The 17,337-nt window shown below is 48.7% G+C and overlaps 1 protein-coding gene across 2 annotated transcripts in view; it reads left to right on the top strand.

Annotated features, from left to right (window-relative positions):
• Nucleotides 1–9,474: 9,474 nt before the first annotated feature.
• The window catches only part of LOC113266820 (small G protein signaling modulator 1), an 87,051-nt gene continuing 79,188 nt past the window's right edge, over nucleotides 9,475–17,337 (top strand). Inside the window, exons 1-2 of one of the 2 annotated variants that reach the window (XM_048221568.2) lie at nucleotides 9,475–9,557; nucleotides 9,663–9,706. In XM_048221568.2, coding sequence (XP_048077525.1) covers nucleotides 9,539–9,557; nucleotides 9,663–9,706 — 63 coding nt within the window. In that variant the 5' untranslated portion in view covers nucleotides 9,475–9,538. The remainder of the gene's footprint in view (nucleotides 9,558–9,662; nucleotides 9,707–17,337) is intronic. The other variant, XM_048221569.2, reaches the window with a different exon arrangement.

Here is a 17,337-nt window from a genome sequence, read left to right as displayed (position 1 = left end):
TGGCTCAGTCATTAAGCGTCTGCCTTCGGCTCAGGGTGTGATCCCAGGGTCCTGGGATAGAGCCCCGCATCGGGCTCCCTGCTCTGCTGGGAGCCTGCTTCTTCCTCTCCCACTCCCCCTGCTTGTGTTCCCTCTCTCACTGGCTGTCTCTCTCTCTGTCAAATAAATAAATAAAATCTTAAAAAAAAAAAAAAGAGCTGCTTTGTCGAACTGGCTGGCAGATGCGGAATCGATCTAGAGTCTAGCCGCAGAAATAAACTTTATAAAAGTACAAATAAAAATATAGAGGAAAATCAGGATAAAGGCTATAAAAGAAGCAAGGTGGGAAGGGGAGGCCAGGATGGGGCTGGTCCTCTGAACTCCAGAAAGAGGAAAAAGATCAACACATGCAAGAACTGACTGAATGGGTTTCAGGGTAGGGGGAAGAGTGGAAACTCACTTTAGAAGGTGGTTGCGGTGGTCCAAGCAAGTGGTGATAGTATAGGTTAGAGAGAGCAAGGAGTAGGAACAGGGGGTCTAGAAGTGGACAGATTCAAGACCCCCAAGGCTTGCAGAATCATACTCAATGGTGTAGGATTGAAAGCTTTCCCTTAAGATCAAGAACAAGACATGTCCACTTTCACCAGTTCTATTTAGCATTGCACTGGAAGTCTTATCTTATCCACACCCATTAGGCAATATTTATCTCTGTATGTGAAGACACAATCTTACATAGAGAAAATTCTAAAGAATATACACACTCAAACTATTACAGCTAATTAATAAACATATTTAGCAAAGCTTCAAGATATAAGATCAACATACAAAAATCAGTAGTATATCCTGGGTGCCTGGCTGGCTTAGTCGGTAGAGCATGTGACTCTTGATCTCCAGGTTGTGAGTTCGAGCCCCATGTTGGATGTAGAGATTAATTAAAAAAAAAAAAAGAATTGACAAAAATCAGTCACATTTCCATACACTAACAATGAACAATTTGAAAAGGAAATTAAGAAAACAATTCCATTTACAATAGCATCAACAAGATTAAAGAAACTTGGAATAAACTTGAACAAGGAAGTGTAAGATTTACCCACTGAAAACTACAAAATGTCACAGAAAGAAATTGAAGAGGATACAAATAAATGGAAAGATATCCTGTGTTCATGGATTGGAAGATGTAACATTGTTAAGATGACAATACTGTCCCAAACTACCTACAAATTCAATGCAATCCCTAGAAAAATCTCAAAAGCTATTTTTGCAGAAATGGAAAAACTGATCTTAAAATTCATATGGAATATCGAGATTCCCCAAATGGCCAAAACCATCTTGAAAAAGAATGAAATTAGAAGATTCATGCTTCCTTACAGTAATCCAACTTGTGGTACTGGACCAAGAACAGCTATTAGATCAACTGAATAAAAAGAGAGTCCAGAAATAAACCCATACATCTAAGATCAATTGGTTTTCTTTTTTTTTTCTAAGAATTTATTTATTTATTTGGGAGAGAGAGAATGAGTTGGGGGGAAGGGCAGAGGGAGAAGTAGACTCCCCACTGAGCAGGGAGCCTGATGTGAGGTTTGATCCCAGGACCCCAGGATCACGACCTGAGTTGAAGGCAGATGCTTAACAGACTGAGCGACCCAGGTGCCCCAATCAATTGGTTTTCAAGAGGCTACCAAGGCTATTCAATGGGGAAACCGTAGTCTCTTCAACAGATGGTGCTGAGACAACTGGATATCCACATGAAATTAAGTTGGACCCCTACCTCATACCATATACAAAAATCAACTTAAAATGGATTAGAGACCTAAATATAAAATCTGTAACTATAAAAATCTTAGAAGAAAACATAGGAGCAAACAGTCATGATCTTGGGTTTGGACATGGTTTCTTGGATATGACACCAAAACCACAAGCAACAAAAGAAAAATAGAAAAATAGGACATCATAAAATTCTAAAATTTTTGTGCACTCTCTCAGTAGGTCAGTATCAGGAAAGAGAAATGGCAACCCACAGAGTAAGAGAAAATATTTGGAAATCATATACGTAATGAGAGTCTAGTATCCAGAATACATACAGAATTTGTACAACTCACCCACAAAAAGACAATCCAACTTAAAAATGAGCAAAGGACTTGAACAGAACTTCTCCAAAGAACTTATACAAATGGCTCACAAGCATATGAAAAGAGGCTTATCATCATTAGTCATTAAGGAAATGCAAATCAAAACCACAGTGAGATACCACTTCATACCCACTAGGATGACTATACTTTAAAAAAAGGAAAAAATAAGTTTAGGCAAAGATGTGGAGAAATTGATGTCTTTATACGTTGCCGGTAGGAAGGCAACAGGGTGCAGTCACTATGGAAAATAATTTGAAGGCTCCTCAAAATGTGAAATGTAGACTCACCCTATGAGCTGTGACTTAGTGCATTCAGGCCGGTATAGCAAAGTAGCATAGGCTGGGTGCTTTATAAATAACAGAAATTTATTTCTCACAGTTCTGGAGGCTGGGAAGTCCAAGATCAAGGCTTTGGAAGATTTGGGGTCTGGTGAGAGACTACTTCCTGATTCATAGACAGCTATCTTCTCATTGTGTCCTCGCATGGTGGAAGGGGCAAGAGAGCGCTCTGGGGTCTCTTTCATAAGGGCACTAATCCCATTCTCGAGGGCACCATCCTCCTGACCTTATAACCTCCTAAAGACACCATCTCCAAGTATGCCTCCAATACACCTCCAGATACATTGGGGATTAGGTGTCAATATATGAATTTGGGGGGACATAAACATCCAGTCTTTAGCACTCAGCAATTACACTCTGAGGTATATACCCAAGTTAAATAAAATTATATACGCCCACACAAAAATTTGCACACGAATGTTCATAGCAACACTATTCACAGTAGCCAAAAGGTGGAAACAATCTAAAAGTCCATCAGTGATGAATGGAAAAACAAAATGTGTTCTATCCATACAATGGAATATTATTAAGCCATAAAAAGAAATGAGTCTCAAAAACAGAGTGGTATGTGAGAGAAGCCAGATACAAAGGCTCCATGTGGTATCATTCCATTTACATGAAATGTCCAGAATAGGCCAAGGCATCGAGCCAGAAATCAGATTCACGGTTGCCGAGGGCTGCGGGGACGGGAGGATGGGGAATGACTGCTTCATGAACACGGGGTTTCCTTTTGAAGTGGAAGAAATGTTCTGGAACTAGAGAAAGGTGATTGTTTCACCACATTGTAACGGTACTAAATGCCACTGAATTGTCCACTTTAAAATGGTTAAAATGGTAGGGGCCCCTGGGTGGCTCAGTCGGTTAAGCACCCGGCGCTTGGTTTTGGCTCAGATCACGATCCCAGGTTTCTGGGATCAAGCCCCATGCCCCATCTGGGACTGAGCCCCATGCCCTGTCAGGATCCACGTTCAGTGGGGAGTCTGCTTTCTCTATCTCTCCCTATGCCCCTCCCCCTGCTCGTCCTCTCTCTCTCTCAAATAAATAAATAAATAAATCTTAAAAATAATAAAATAAAATGGTTAAAATGGTAAGGAGTGGTGCCTGAGTGGCTCAGTCAGTTGAGCGTCTGGCTCTTGGTTTCAGCTCACATCATGATCTTGGGGTCCTGGGATGGAGCCCCACAGTGGGGCTCCATGCTCAGAAGGGGGTCTGTTTGAAATTCTCTCTCCCTCTGCCTCCCTCTGCTCTCTCTCTCTCTCACACAAATAAATCTTTAAAAACTAAATAAAATGGTTAACATGGTGAATGTAATCACCGTTTAAAAAAAAAAAGCTTGTTGATGGACAGAAGGTGGGATGAAACTGTCAGAGGGAAATCAAGACTCTCCTGGTTTCCTCTGGGAGTTATGGACTGGAGGAGGCTTGAGTACTCTCTGGGTTTCAGACTCCACTGCATCCTTTCTCTTCTTTGTCTAGACACACTCAATCTCACCCCAGGGCCTTTGCACCTGCTTTTCCATGCAACCCGAATGATTTTCCTCCAACTCTTGGCCTGCCCTCTCCACTCATGTCTCAGCTGTGCGGTCACTCCTTAAACATTCTTACACAAGCCTAACTGGCCCCTCCTCATCTCCTTACAGTTCCCAGCCCTAAGATCCCCAATGTCATGCCATCCAGTTCACAGGGTTGATCACAATCTGTTGTTTTGAGGATTTGATTACTTGTTTATTGTCTGTCTCCCCCAACTCAAATATGACTTCCATTAGAAAAATAACATCATATTGTCACCAGCTAGACCCCAAGACCGCACTTTATTCACCTGCTTGTACCCACTGACCTTTGTCCCACAGTTTTCCTTACACTCTTCTTTCCAGTTTATCTCTTAACTCAGGCAAAAGACCCAAGGGGGCAGAGCATCCTGTGATGGAAAACCAAAACTGCCTCTCAAGCAATAAGGACTTCCGGGATGAAGAGCTCTGGCGGCCCACACCGCGCAGACCAGTTTGAGCTCAACCCCCAGCTCATGCCTGCACAGATGGAACAGGCAATGCCCCACAGAGGGATGGACAGTTACCTTTACTTTATTATAATATGAAAGTCCCCGCTCAAGGAGGAACACAAGACTCATTAACATAACATGAAATGTATGTATTGGCATATTTCCTTAAGGGGCACGTGTGACCATCTCCCCTTTCTAAATATTCAGCCTCACCCATAATAAAAGGAACGCATTCCCCGTTGCTCAGGGCGTCACAGCTTTGGAAGCTATTGTCTGTGATCCACTCATTTGCTGAAAATAAGGATCCTTTCTGGGACATCTCTACCTGGTGTAGTTTCTTTCTTTCTTTTTCTTTCTTTCTTTCTTTCTTTCTTTCTTTCTTTCTTTCTTTCTTTCTTTCTTTCTTCCTTTCTCTTTCTTTCTTTCTTTCTTTCTTTCTTTCTTTCTTTCTTTCTTCTTTCTTCCTTTGTTTTTAAGATTTTTTATTTATTTACTTGTCAGAGAGAGAAAGAGAGAGTGCGCACAAGCAGGGGGCACAAGCAGGGGGAGCAGCAGGCAGAGGGAGAAGCAGGCTCCCCGCTCAGCAAAGAGCCCAATGTGGGATTTAATCCCAGGACCCTGAGATCATGACCTGAGCCGAAGGCAGGTGCTTAACTGACTGAGCCAGCCAGGGGCCCCTACCTGGTGTAGTTTCTATCTGTGGCTCACCAAGGAGCAAACTCCTGTTAGTTTGGTTACAATATGACTTATCTACACCATATCCCCAGTAGTGGACCTATAGTGCATTCTCAATAAAAACTTGTTGAATGAATGAATGAATGAATGAATGAAACTTGCCAGGGAAAAATCAGAAAAAAAAAAAAAATCCAGCCTTCTTTAAGTGAAATCAAGCAGGGAAAAGTTGAGATTAGCAGTTATTATCTGTTTATAGGAGGAAATGAGATTTTTTTTTTTTTGGCTTCAGTTTTAGAAATCTATCATGGTGAGATCATGTCATTCAGAGACCTGCTACCCACCAGAGCTATTCACGGTGTCCTAGTCCCTAACTCGCCAAAAAACGCTCTGCAACATCACTCTGTATTCTAACATTTAGCTGTTACAATTTAAAACCTGATACCAACCGTTGAGATTATAACCAAAGGAACAAATTAAGGGCGCCTTCCGATTACGAAATTGTTTATGACAGCAAAAACTGAATCGATCCGAACACGCAATAATAGAGGTTAGTAATTATGAAACAGCCATACTTGTAAAATCCTTTCATAGATATGAAAATTAATGATCTAGAGCTATATTTATTGACATAGAAAGATGTCCATTGTTTTGAGTGGAAAAGCAGGTCACATTTTTTTTTCCTATTCATGTTCATAGAAAAAGATGAATACATTACGCAGAATAATTGTATCAGGAAGATGCTTTCAACTGCAAGTAAGAGAAAACCCCAAGTCAGTGACTTGACAATGAGGAAAGAGCCCAATGTGGGATTTAATCCCACTTTGCAAAATAAGAAATCTGCCCTTCATCCCTCACCCTAGCAGCCCCCCCCCCAAGTTGTGCAGCAGGCATGAGCTCTCTTGCTCTCTCGCTCTAAAAAAAAGAAAAGAACCTACCCAGGATGGGGAAGGGGCATGTGGCCAAGGGGAGAAGGGTGGATGCCTGGACAAATTCAGTTTCATTAGGAAGATGGCGAGGGGAACGGCTACTAAAGTGTCACCTCTATCAGTATGGGTTCTCTAGAGAAACAGAACCAATTGGATTTATTTAGGAATTTTTACAAGGAATTGGCTTATGCAGTGATGGAGGCTGGAATATCCCAAGATGTGCGGCTGGCAAACAGGTGACCCAAGAGAGCTGATGCTGTAGGTCCACTGCGAGTCTGAAGACCCGGGACCCAAGAAGACTGAGATTTCTGTTTGAATCTGAAGGCCCCCCAAACACAGATGCTTCAGCTCATGCAGTCGGGCTGGAAGAGCTCCCTCTAACTCAGCCTTCTTTGTTCTGTTCAGGTCGTCGGTTGGTTAGCTGAGGCCCCCCCCCCCCCCCCCACTAGGGAGGACCATCTGCTTTACTCAAATGTGAATCTCTCCTAGCAACACCCTCACAGGCACACCCAGAGTAAAATTGCACCAAATATCTGGCCAGCCTGTGCCCCCATCGAGTTGGCACAGACAGTGAGCCGTCACAGCAATGGACAGCAGATGCTGCACGGGGCGCACAAGACTAGGATTTCTCTGGATAGTAAGTTGGTTAAGGGCATCTTGGCTTGAATCCAGCCTCTCTATGTTCCAGCTACATGCCTTTGGTTGAGCTGTTTAACTTCTCTAAATAAAATACAGATAATGAAAAGAACCTACATCATGGGGTTGATGGGTGCATTAAATGAGCTAATATGTGAGAAGTTTGTAGCCCAGTGCCAGACACATTTAAGGGCTCTAAATTACAGCTATTGTTATTATTGTTATTATATCCTGAATTGTGAGGTCATGCCTTCTGCCAGCTATTGGTGTATTGCCTCTCAGCTCCAAATTGCTCCTCCAATGATTGTTTCCCTATAATAGGCAGGACTTCCTGAGCGTTCCCAATTTGTACTGAGCCCCTTGCTGAGCTTTTTCAGCAGAGGGCACAGATGGGGCAAGGCAGGAGAAAGAGGCTTTCCCACTGGTTCTGGCTGCTGCACCATTGGGTAGTGGCGCGGGATGAGGCATAGCCTGGGAAACACGCGTCAGATGATTCTCAGACTCTGGGGAAGGCTTTGGCACCCAGCAAAGTTTATCTGCTTTGGCCTCCAGCAGAGTCCCAACACTTCCCAAGTGGATTCTAAGTGATGGCGCCCCTAGTGGTGAGTGGTCCAACTGCAGTGGACCCTGTTGAACCCCAGCAAGCCCTGCCTAATCCCATCCACGCCCACCTCCGCGCTGCTATTAAACCAAAAACTATCCAACCTTAATCTTGGAAGAAAAATCTCCAAGTTTTCAAGGAAGGACCAGCGCAGCGCAGGTCACCTTTCCAGACTTAGTGCTTGGCAGGGAAGGAAGAAACGTGGGCTCTGAAAAATGGCTCCCCAGAGCGATGTTTAGGCACCTTACTTTTCTAGAGTACCCTAGTTAACTTAGGGGTGCAGTCAAGGGAAAGAACAACTGAATCAATCTCTTGGATCCTGAGGCCATAATTCTGGCTGTGGCTCACTTGCCATGTGAAGTTGGACAAAGCTCTCTCTAGGCTTGGCTTTCTTCTCTTATGATACAAAAAATCAGTGTTGAGGGGTGGGGAGCCAATACGATCAAGCAGACAACACCTAAAGCCCTTAATGCTGGGGCTGGCACATAGTAGGTCCTCAATATATGGTTCTAATATGTGGGGAGGGGTGGCCACCAAGCAACCATTTCACATTCTCTAGGCCCCTGGTGGACTGCGCATTCTCATCGGAGGTAGTGGGTTGGTTGGGTTGTGATTCAGAGTCCCCTTCCTTAGCAAGCAGCAGGTGTGTGTCTCAGGCTAGCCAATGGGATGCTCCCTCCTTGGAACAGGAACCTCCAACAGCTGTAGGTCCTTTTACCTGAGTGGTGGTACCCTAACCACGCTGTCCTCACCAGGTGACTATTCCCGAAGGTTCTCTTTCTGGAGCTGCCTTGCTTTCAACCCAGTTCCCCAGGCTCCCTTGGACTCTGGGAATGCCCATCATCCATCCAGTTTATTCCCTTTTCCCTAAGGTAGCAAAAATCATCTTCTCTGGCTTAGGGCCAAAGACCCCTGACACTGACAAATGGAAAAGAGATTTCGAATCCCCTCAGGGGGAAGGCACACTCTGAGCTGTCCTCAGTCCTTGTGACAGGTGGGCTGAATCCTGGGGGGCTCTTGGGGGCAAGGATGCAAGTCCTTAAAGTGGACTTCAAGGCCATAACAGGACATTGGCCTCCCACCATTTTCCTTGTTCATGCCAGTCCAGCCCCACTGACCTCCGAGCTGTTTATTACACCCAGTGGCACGCTCCCACCTCAAGGCCCTTGCACTTTCTGTTCCCTTTGCCTGGAATGCTCCAGAAATCCTCACTGTCTACACTTTCTCTTCTTTACTCAAATGTCACCTCCTCAGTGAGGCCTCCCTCAAGCACCCTACTTCAAAGTTCAGACTTGACTTGTGTGGGCCCTCCCTGTCTCCTTTGCCTACTTAATTTTTCTCCAGAAACTTCCAACACACCATATCATCTGCTTATTTATTTTGTTGTCTGCCTCCTAAGCCCTGTGAGGGCAGGCTTTTATCTGACTTGCTCACTTCGGTATCCTTAGCACAGTAACCTGGCACATAGTAGGTGCTCAATAAACGTTTGTAGACCCAAGTTGCAGTCTGGGTGGCCACGGTCAGAAACTTGGTGGGTCAAGCGTTGGTCCCAAAGGGGCCATTGCCTTCCCGGCCCTGGAGGTCCTGGCTAACAGGTGCCCTATTGGGATCCTGGGAAGATCCCACTCTCCCAATGATCTGCGTATAGGGGAGGGAGCCCTTTAAGTCCTGGCCATATCTTGGAAGACTCTTTAATAATAATAATAATAATAATAATAATAATAATAATAATAATAATAATAAAACGGCAGCTATCTTTTACGGTTCAGCTGCCTTTTCCCCTAGGTCTCCGTTAAGTGCTTCACATTCACTATTTCATTTATGTCTCCTATCATTCCTATGTTGTTATCCGTCCTATGTTGTTATATCCATTTTAAAGTTGAGAACACTGAGGCTCTGAGAGTGTCAGTAAGAGTTCCACCCTCTCCCCCCGCTTGCTCAAGCCCCGCACAAAGCGGACCTTGAATAAATGCTGCCTCTCTGCCCTGCCCAATAGAGGTGGTGAGGGACTTGGGGCGGGGCTTCCCGCGGGGGGCGGGGCGCTGGCCCTGCGAGGACCGGAGCGTGCGCCGGGCTCCAGGGGACCCTCCCGCCGGGCGCCCGGCAGCGCGACGGCAGCTCTCTGGAGGGGCGGGGCGGCCGCGCGGCGGGCCCTGACGTCACCGGGCGCTCGGCCCCGCCCCGCCGCGGCTGCAGCAGCCGAGCCAGCGAGCAGGCACCGCCGCCGCCCGGACTGGGAACGCAGCGCGCGCGGCCATGGCCTCAGGCCCCGCGGGTAAGCGGGCGCGGGGCGCCGGGCGCGGGGGCGGTGGGAGGACAGCCCCGGGCCCCCGCCCCCAGCGCTGGGCTGACCCGCCGTCCCCCCCGTCTCGTCCCACAGAGGCGGACACGCGACAGAGGCTGCTGCGCACCGTCAAGAAGGAGGTGGGTGTCGGGGGCGGGGGGCAAGGCCCTGGGGGAGGGGGCCGCCGCAACCCCCCCCCCCGGAAAGGGTCTCTAAAATAGTGGTGGCCCGTGGCAGCGGGGGCGGCCACCTCGGGTGCGGGGCTCACCCGGATAGGTATTTACCTCCTGCAGGACTGGAGGCGGGTGAGTTTGGGGGTGGGGGCCTCGGGTATTGGGGGGGCTCTGGATGCTGTGTGCAGGGGCGGATACAGTGGGAGAGCCCCCCCCCCCCCCCCCAGGTGTGGGGCAAACCTGGATGTGTCTGGGTAGGATCCCCTCTTGTGGAAGAGCAGGTGGGTGGGTCTCACTAAGGTGAGGCAAGCACCTGGGTGGGCTGATTGGACGTATTGGGAGGTGGGGGCCTGGATGGGGCTGCAGAAGGAGGACCAGACTTCGGAAAAGGGGAAAGGATCACTTTGGGAAAATAACAACGCCCTTATCTCCACTTCCCACCAAGTCTCAGTCCTTGGAGCCACCCCCAGGAGCCAGGGGACTCCCTCCCTGAAAGTCCCTGGTCAGTGGGTTACTCCATTTGTGGGCATGTGCTAGGGCGTCTTGGCAGGTGGGTTCCCCTCACCCACCCCTCCCCACCCCCACACGCAGTAGGGTGAGAATCAGGCCGGGTTCAGCTGCCCTTGTGCCCCTTCACTCTCCTTGGGGCCAGCTGGGAGCCCAGTCTAGCCTTTGTGCTTGACTTCTCGCAGAGGGGTGAATCTATAGTGATGGGTTCCTGGGAAGCATTTAGATACCCGGACTGTGTGTATGCGCGTGTGTATAGAGCGTGCTCATGCCTGTGTGGGCGAGGACGTGTGGCTGCGAGTGTGTGTATCGGAGAACGTCTGTGCATCTGTTTGGAGATATCCAAGTGTGTCTCCGTATTGCGTGTGCATGCGTCTGTGTGTTTATCTGTTTCTGTGAGTATGGTGTGTATCTGTGTGATGCCCGAGTCTCTGTGTGCATGAGTGAGGCTGTGACCATGTATGTGTGACTGTATGTGTGTATCTTGCCTTCCTTATGTCACCTCACATCCCTCACCCTGGGACCCCATCACTGCGGAGCTGGTCACTCATCTTGAGTCCTCAGCCCAAGACCAGGAATGGCTGCAGACCTTGGGGGCTGGCCTGATTCCTTTGCCTGTGTGTGTGTTTGTGTGTGTGTTGAGGGTGTCAGCCCTTGGTGTCAGCACTGAGCACCAAGAAGGCCCTCCCACATGGTGGCAGGCAGCCATCAAAGACAGCCTTGAAACCAGGACCTGTTGCTGCCCCTCCCTCCTCGGAAAGCATGGGCGTATGTCTGTGTATAGGTCTCTGTGTGTGGCATGTCCCACGTTGTTTAAAGAATCAGCTCCAGGGCTGGTTGTACACTCTAGCATTTCTGCATAATAAAAAGGATGCATAATAGGAGACGTGGAATTCCTCAGAAAGACCCAGAACTTTTCAGTTTAGCCCTCTTAGAGGCACTGTGGGGACCTGAAGAAAGCTCTATCTAGATAGACCATCCTTTCAACAAAACCTACAGACCTACAATATTCTGATGACTATGTTGGGGGAGGGTGTCTATAGAACCTCCCCCAAAAGCCTTCAGGTTAAAACCTGCAGTCTCTTTGTTCATGGTTTAACTAAACCTGGTTAGTTTAGGTTAATTTGTGCTTCCCAGATGCTTTCACCTGGAATGGCTATGTTTTTAAGGAAATGGTTTGCTGGTTCAATTGGGAGGGGTCTATAGGCAGAAGAGCGTGTGAGCAAGGCATCCGGGGAGGGCAGTGCCTCTGGGCAGAGCTCAGCTGGGGCCCTGGTCCCAGCTCTGCCAGCAGCTCCCTCGGTGCCCTGGACAAGTCCTTTCCCCTCTCAAGGACTCAGTTTCCACATCTGGAGAAAGAAGCATCAGTCCAGTGTTCTTAGAGATCCCACCCATGTCAGTCTAGTCTGGGATATTGGCAGGCTGTGGGGGACACTTTGCCCCTGGTGACCAGAGCTGTGGGCTTGCACCCTCTCTCCTGGGAGCAGCTGAGTTTGGGACTTGGAATGAGCTTTCTGCCTGGCATAAGGCTGAGGCCATCACCTGATCAGAGGGACCCCTTGGCATCCTGCTTGGGACAGAACCTTGCAAGTTTGGGCAAAGGGCCTGAAGCACCCCTTGACCCTGGATCTGCAGTCAGAAGGCAAGGCTTATCGTCACAAGTTGGTGGCTGATTCTAAATTCTGCATTTCTTGGGGCACGTCATTTCAGTAATCAGAGTTTCCATAGAGTGGGGGTACTCTGTGCCGTGCCCTGTGCGTACAGTAACTTCATGAGGTGACCGAGATTGTCCTCATTTTGTGGACAAGGAAACCAAGCCTAGAGAGGTGTGAGTTGCTCAAGAGAGCACAGCCGAGAAGGTGCAAAGCCGGGGACTTAACCCCCAGGTCTGTCTGACGTCGGGGCCGGGCTCTCACCTCTTATATCCCAAATGCGCCCATCCGCATCTACATGGCAGAGTCTCAGCACGTGGGTGGCATGATCTCCATCATACAGAGGCGAAAAATGGCCCAGACAGAATCCACGGTATCTCAAAGTCACGGAGCCAGTAAAGGGAAGACAAGTTCAAGTCTTCTATGAGCCTTTTGTTCAGCATGGGTGCCCCTAAGGGCATGGAGACAAGTCCATGCCCCACTAAAGCAGACCTTCTCCCTCCTTTCCTTCCTCTGCCCACCTCTTTGGGGAGCATCTCTCCCCAGTATCAGAGAGCCAGTCTCCAGTGGAATAGTGGAGGGAAGCTCTTGGCCTAGAAATCCAGGAGTCAAGTCTGCTCTTCCTTCTCCCCACCCCCCATCTTCTGGGTTCAAAGCAACCATATTCCTGCCTGTCACAACCTTGTCCAGAGGCACCTTCCATCATTCTTTCTGGAAGGGGTGGCTTAACTATCAGTTTCCTTAGGCAAGGTGTGCAAGTTTGGGCTGAGCCACGGAAGCCGCAAAGGCCAGCAGAGTCCGTGGGGCTGGAAGCTCTGTCCAGTGCTGACTCTGGGAACCGGTATGAGCCAGCACCATGAAGCAGGTCAAGAAAGAGCTTTGGGCTCACCCAGAGCTGGGTTCAAATTCTGACATGTTTATTTACTGAGGGACATCTGTGTGCCAGACACCGGGCTGGGCTCTGTGGATAGAGCAGGGAACAAGATAAGTCCTGCCCTCTTGGGGCTGACATCCCAGTTTGGAAGACAGACCCCGATAGACATTCTAAGTGTAATTCAAGGGATCACGACGCACTTTGCACCGAAGTGTGAAGGAGAGACACTTGGCACCATAAGAACACATAACAGAGTGAAGTAACCGCATGCTGGTGGCTCAGGAAGGCTTTCTGGAGGAAGTGATGTTTGAGAAGATACGTGAGGGGTGAGTAGACCTTCTAGGTGGAGGTATGAGGTGGGAAGACACAGAGGAAAGCCGTTCCTGGTAGAGGGAACTGCATATACAAAGACTTTGTGGCTGGAGGGAGCACCGTGAACTTGAGGGATGAGAGGACCGGAAAATGGCTGGAGTACAGAGAGAAAGGAGCATGGTGCCAAAGGCGGAGGGGCAGAGCACATGGTCCTATCCTAAAAGCACAAGGAAAGGAGTGAGGAGGACATGAGCTATATGAAGGTAGAGGGTGGAGCTAAACCTGATGGCTTGTAAATTGCACAGTCTTGGACGAGCATCTGTCTTTTCCTTCGCAAGGGTCTGAGTTTCGGTTTATTCATCATGAGGATGAAGATTACTCACCTGTCAGGATAAGCCATGTGAAAACACCCACAATGTTAGCCTGAGCTGCTTCTGGGCAGGCATCCGATTTTTTTCTGTCTCCCCAATGTCGCCAAGGGAAAGCTGGAGACAGGGTGTCCTCGGCATGATTTCCTCCAGTTAAACCCAACCAGCTCCATCCTGGCTCCTTCCTGGCTCTCTTCGCCCCCCCCCCCCTTTTCCTCTCCCGTCTCCGCCCCTTAATTTTGTTTTGGTTCCCGGAGCAGCGGGGACCGGCTTCTCGTTGCCATGACGACTGCCATTAAAGGAGCCAGCCACGTGACACGAGTTGATAACGGAAGCGAAGTGACTAACTGCCTTGTTTTCTTGCCTGGTGCTGGGCCTCAGAGGCCTCTTAATGGGAAGGGAGAAGGTGCTGCTCGAGGGCAGGAGGGGAGACCCTGGGTAGGAGGCAGGGGGACGAGGCGGGGGCTGGAGAGGAGGCTCCGTGTACCTGTGCAAACTGGGGCTGGTGTGAGAGCAGCCCTGGGGAGCCCTTGTCACAGTGGCTGAGCTGGGTCTGTTTGGGGAGCTGTGCCTCCCGGCCCTCGGGTGGGAGGTGATGGGATGGGGGAGGAGGGCGTCACAGCCTAAGAAGATTGGAGGAAAGTGAGAGAATCAACCCATGTTTCTACTAAAACCCCCATGGTGCTTCCACTTTAATCCAGTGGTACTCAATGAAAGAGGGGTGACAGTTTTGCCCCCCACCCCCAGGGGTAGGGTTGCCAGATAACATATGGGTCATACAGTTAAATTTAAATTCCAGATAAACAATGAATACTTTTTTTTTTTAGTGTAAGTATGTATTGCAAAATCTGGCAGCCTTACCCCAGGGGACATTTGGTAATGTCTGGTGCCATTTCTGGTTGTCATTTCTGGGGGTGCTACTGGCATCTAGTGGGGAGAGTCCAGGGGTGCTGCTCAGCTTCCCGCCACGCGTGGGATAGCCCCCCACCACGAAGAAGTGTCCAGCCCAGAATGGCACTGTTGTTGAGACTGAGAAAACTCCACGCCGGCCACGTGCTGAGTGCACCCCAAACGTTCCCTCCTTCACTCTCCACGGCAGCCCTGAGAGGGAGAATAATTATCTCCTTCACGTGATAAAGGAGGAGCTGGAGGCACAGAGAGGTTAAGCAGCTCACTCGAAGGTCACACAGCCAGTCCGTGGGGAAGCCAGGATTCAAATCCTGCTTTGTCAGGCCCCGAAGGGTGGCCTCCCCGAGGTTCAGCAGCATCCCTGGCAACATGGCTTGGGGTCGGGTGTGTGTCGGGGAAAGATGAGGCAGGACAGGTCCATCAGTCGCAGCCTGTTTGGGGCTGTGAATGGCAGGCTGCCTCATTTGCTCCATCAGATGGTGGGGAGCTGTAGAAGACTGAGGAGCAGGAAGGGTCTTGGTTGGACCTGAGTTTCAGAACGTTTCAGCCGATAACAGGGGCCACAAGAGGGCCTTTTGCCACTTCTTGGAAGAAAACGTCCTCCTTTCTTTCCTCCTTTCCTTCCTCGCTCCCCTTCCCCTTTCCATTCCTTCCTTCTTTACTTCTTTCTTTCTTCCACAAGTGCCGATGGAGCATGTGCTGGTTATCAGGTTCTGCTCTGGGGACTAGAGAAGGAGGGAAGCAGCATCCTTGCTCACACGCTCTCGTGAAGCGTACGGTCTAGTTGGGGGACAGATAAACAAACACTAAATATTTAATGCAGGCACACCTCGGAGGTGGGGCGGGTTCAGTTCCAGGCCACCAGAAGAAAGCAAATACTGTGATCACTCGAGTCAAAGGAATGTTTTGGTTTCCCAGTGCATGTAAAAGTTATGTTTACACTAGGCTGTAGTCTGTTAAGTGTACAAAAGAATTGTGTCTCCAAAAAGCAGTGTATATACCTTAACTTAGAAATACTGTTATATATTATAATTATATTGATTATATTTTTATCTTCTATACATTATATACATTTTTAACATACTGTATACGTTTTAAGTAGGAGGTGCCGGCTTCCCAAAAAGACATTTTACTGCTAAAAAATTGCTAACCCTCATCTGCATTTCCAGTGAGTCATAATCAGTGATCACAGATCGCTGTGATAAATATAACAATAAAGTGAAGTTTGGAAATATTGTTAGAATTACCAAAGTGTGACACAGAGACAGGAAGTGAGCAAATGCTGTTGGGAAAATGGTGCTGGTATAGACGTGCTTGATGCAGGATTGCCACAAACCTTCGATTTGTTTAAAAAAAAAAAAGGAAAGAAAGAGAGAAGAAAGAAAAGAAAAGAAAAGAAAAGAAAAGAAAAGAAAAGAAAAAGTAGTGTTTGCAAGGCACAATAAAGCAAAGTGTGCCTGTATTAGAAGCCACAGGTGCTATGAAGAAAGTGGGTGGAGAGGAGGGGGAAGGGCTCTCCAGAGGAGATGGTCAGGGATGACCTCTCTGATGGGGTGACATTTGAGCAGAGACCTAAAGGGAAGGAGAGAACGCTGCTGACATCTGCAGGAAGGGTGTTCTTGAGAGAGGGAACAGCATATGCAAAGGCCCAGAGTCAGGAACAATGAAGAGCGAAGAGGCCGAGGAGTGAACAGAATGGAGGAGGAGGAGACGAGGTCAGAGAGGGAGCAGAAGGCTGCTCCTGAAGGGTCTTGTGGCCCTCGGACGTGAGATGGCAGCCATGGGAGGATTTTGAACAAGCGGGGGGAGGGCGGACATGAATTCATCCATGTTGTAGACTGCTCAGGCTGCAGGCCAGTGATAAATGCAAGGGACGAATGAGGGGCACAAGGTCATTAGGCAAGAGAGGAAACTTACCTTGTTCTTTTCTGAGCTTTCAATTCTTGGGCTAGAAACCACAGCCCTCCTCAACGCTGCCCCACTCCCCCGCTGGCCACGTAGGGGTTCCAGAAATGCTTGCCAGTTGAATGGATGCCGGAATACTGGGTGCGGATATTTTTGGGCTCTCTGATGCTTATAGGGTTGACTCAAATCAGTTCACGTGTGTCGTGTTTCCAGGCTTAAGATGGCAGAAATTCTCCTCATGAATAATGCAGCCACATCCGTGCGGTGCGTTTTGATGCTTTTTTCAGGGCTCTGGCAATGTGGCTTCCGGGAGCTTTTGCTGGTGCAGGGCCTGGGTTTCGGCACCCCGGCTGGATGTGAAGGGGGTGGCAGAAGGGCTTCCGGCATGGTTACGTCTCCTGTGCAACCTGGCTGGTTCTCCCCTGCAGTAACCCCATGAGGGGCTCCGGGAGATGGTGGTAGCATTTGTTGCTGGTTGGCAAGTAGGAAAGGGCATTTTTGTCACCCCAATGGGCCTGCAGTTGCTGGCTACGGACCCCAGGATGGGAAGCGAGGACACCAGTGCCCTTGTCCCAACCCTGCCCCTAACCACCTGTGGCCTCCTAACAGATCCATTCTCCCTGTGTCATTCTGCTTTCTAAGCGGACAAGGTCGGACAGCTCCAGGATTCTAAGAACCTCCAGCCACCAAATTTGGCCAGCATCACTTTCCGAGAGCCAAGTCTCCCCGCATTTTAGCAACTCCGGATTTGCCAAGCCTGTATTTAAGACCCGTTAAAACTCAGTAGCCGATGACACAATCTGGGAGTCTTCATTCCACTCGGGGAAAACAAGGGCTCAACCAAAGGTATTCTAGTGGGATAAAGATTTTTTTATTTCTTAAACAGCATTTACTGAACATTTTATATAGATGACCTCATTTAATTGTCCTGATGCCACCACATGAAGTGGATAAAACGCTGTCCCTTAAAGATAAGGATATTGACACACAGAGATGGCAAGTAAGTTACCAAAGATCACAGACATGGTCAACAGTACAGCTTGGGGTTCCGGCCCTGGAACCTTGCGCTGC

Source organism: Ursus arctos, unplaced genomic scaffold, assembly GCF_023065955.2.
Source record: "Ursus arctos isolate Adak ecotype North America unplaced genomic scaffold, UrsArc2.0 scaffold_34, whole genome shotgun sequence".
In the NCBI taxonomy this organism is placed as follows: Eukaryota; Metazoa; Chordata; class Mammalia; order Carnivora; family Ursidae; genus Ursus; species Ursus arctos.
Note: the sequence above shows the minus strand (reverse complement) of the source record. Positions and strands in the feature narration are given on the sequence as shown.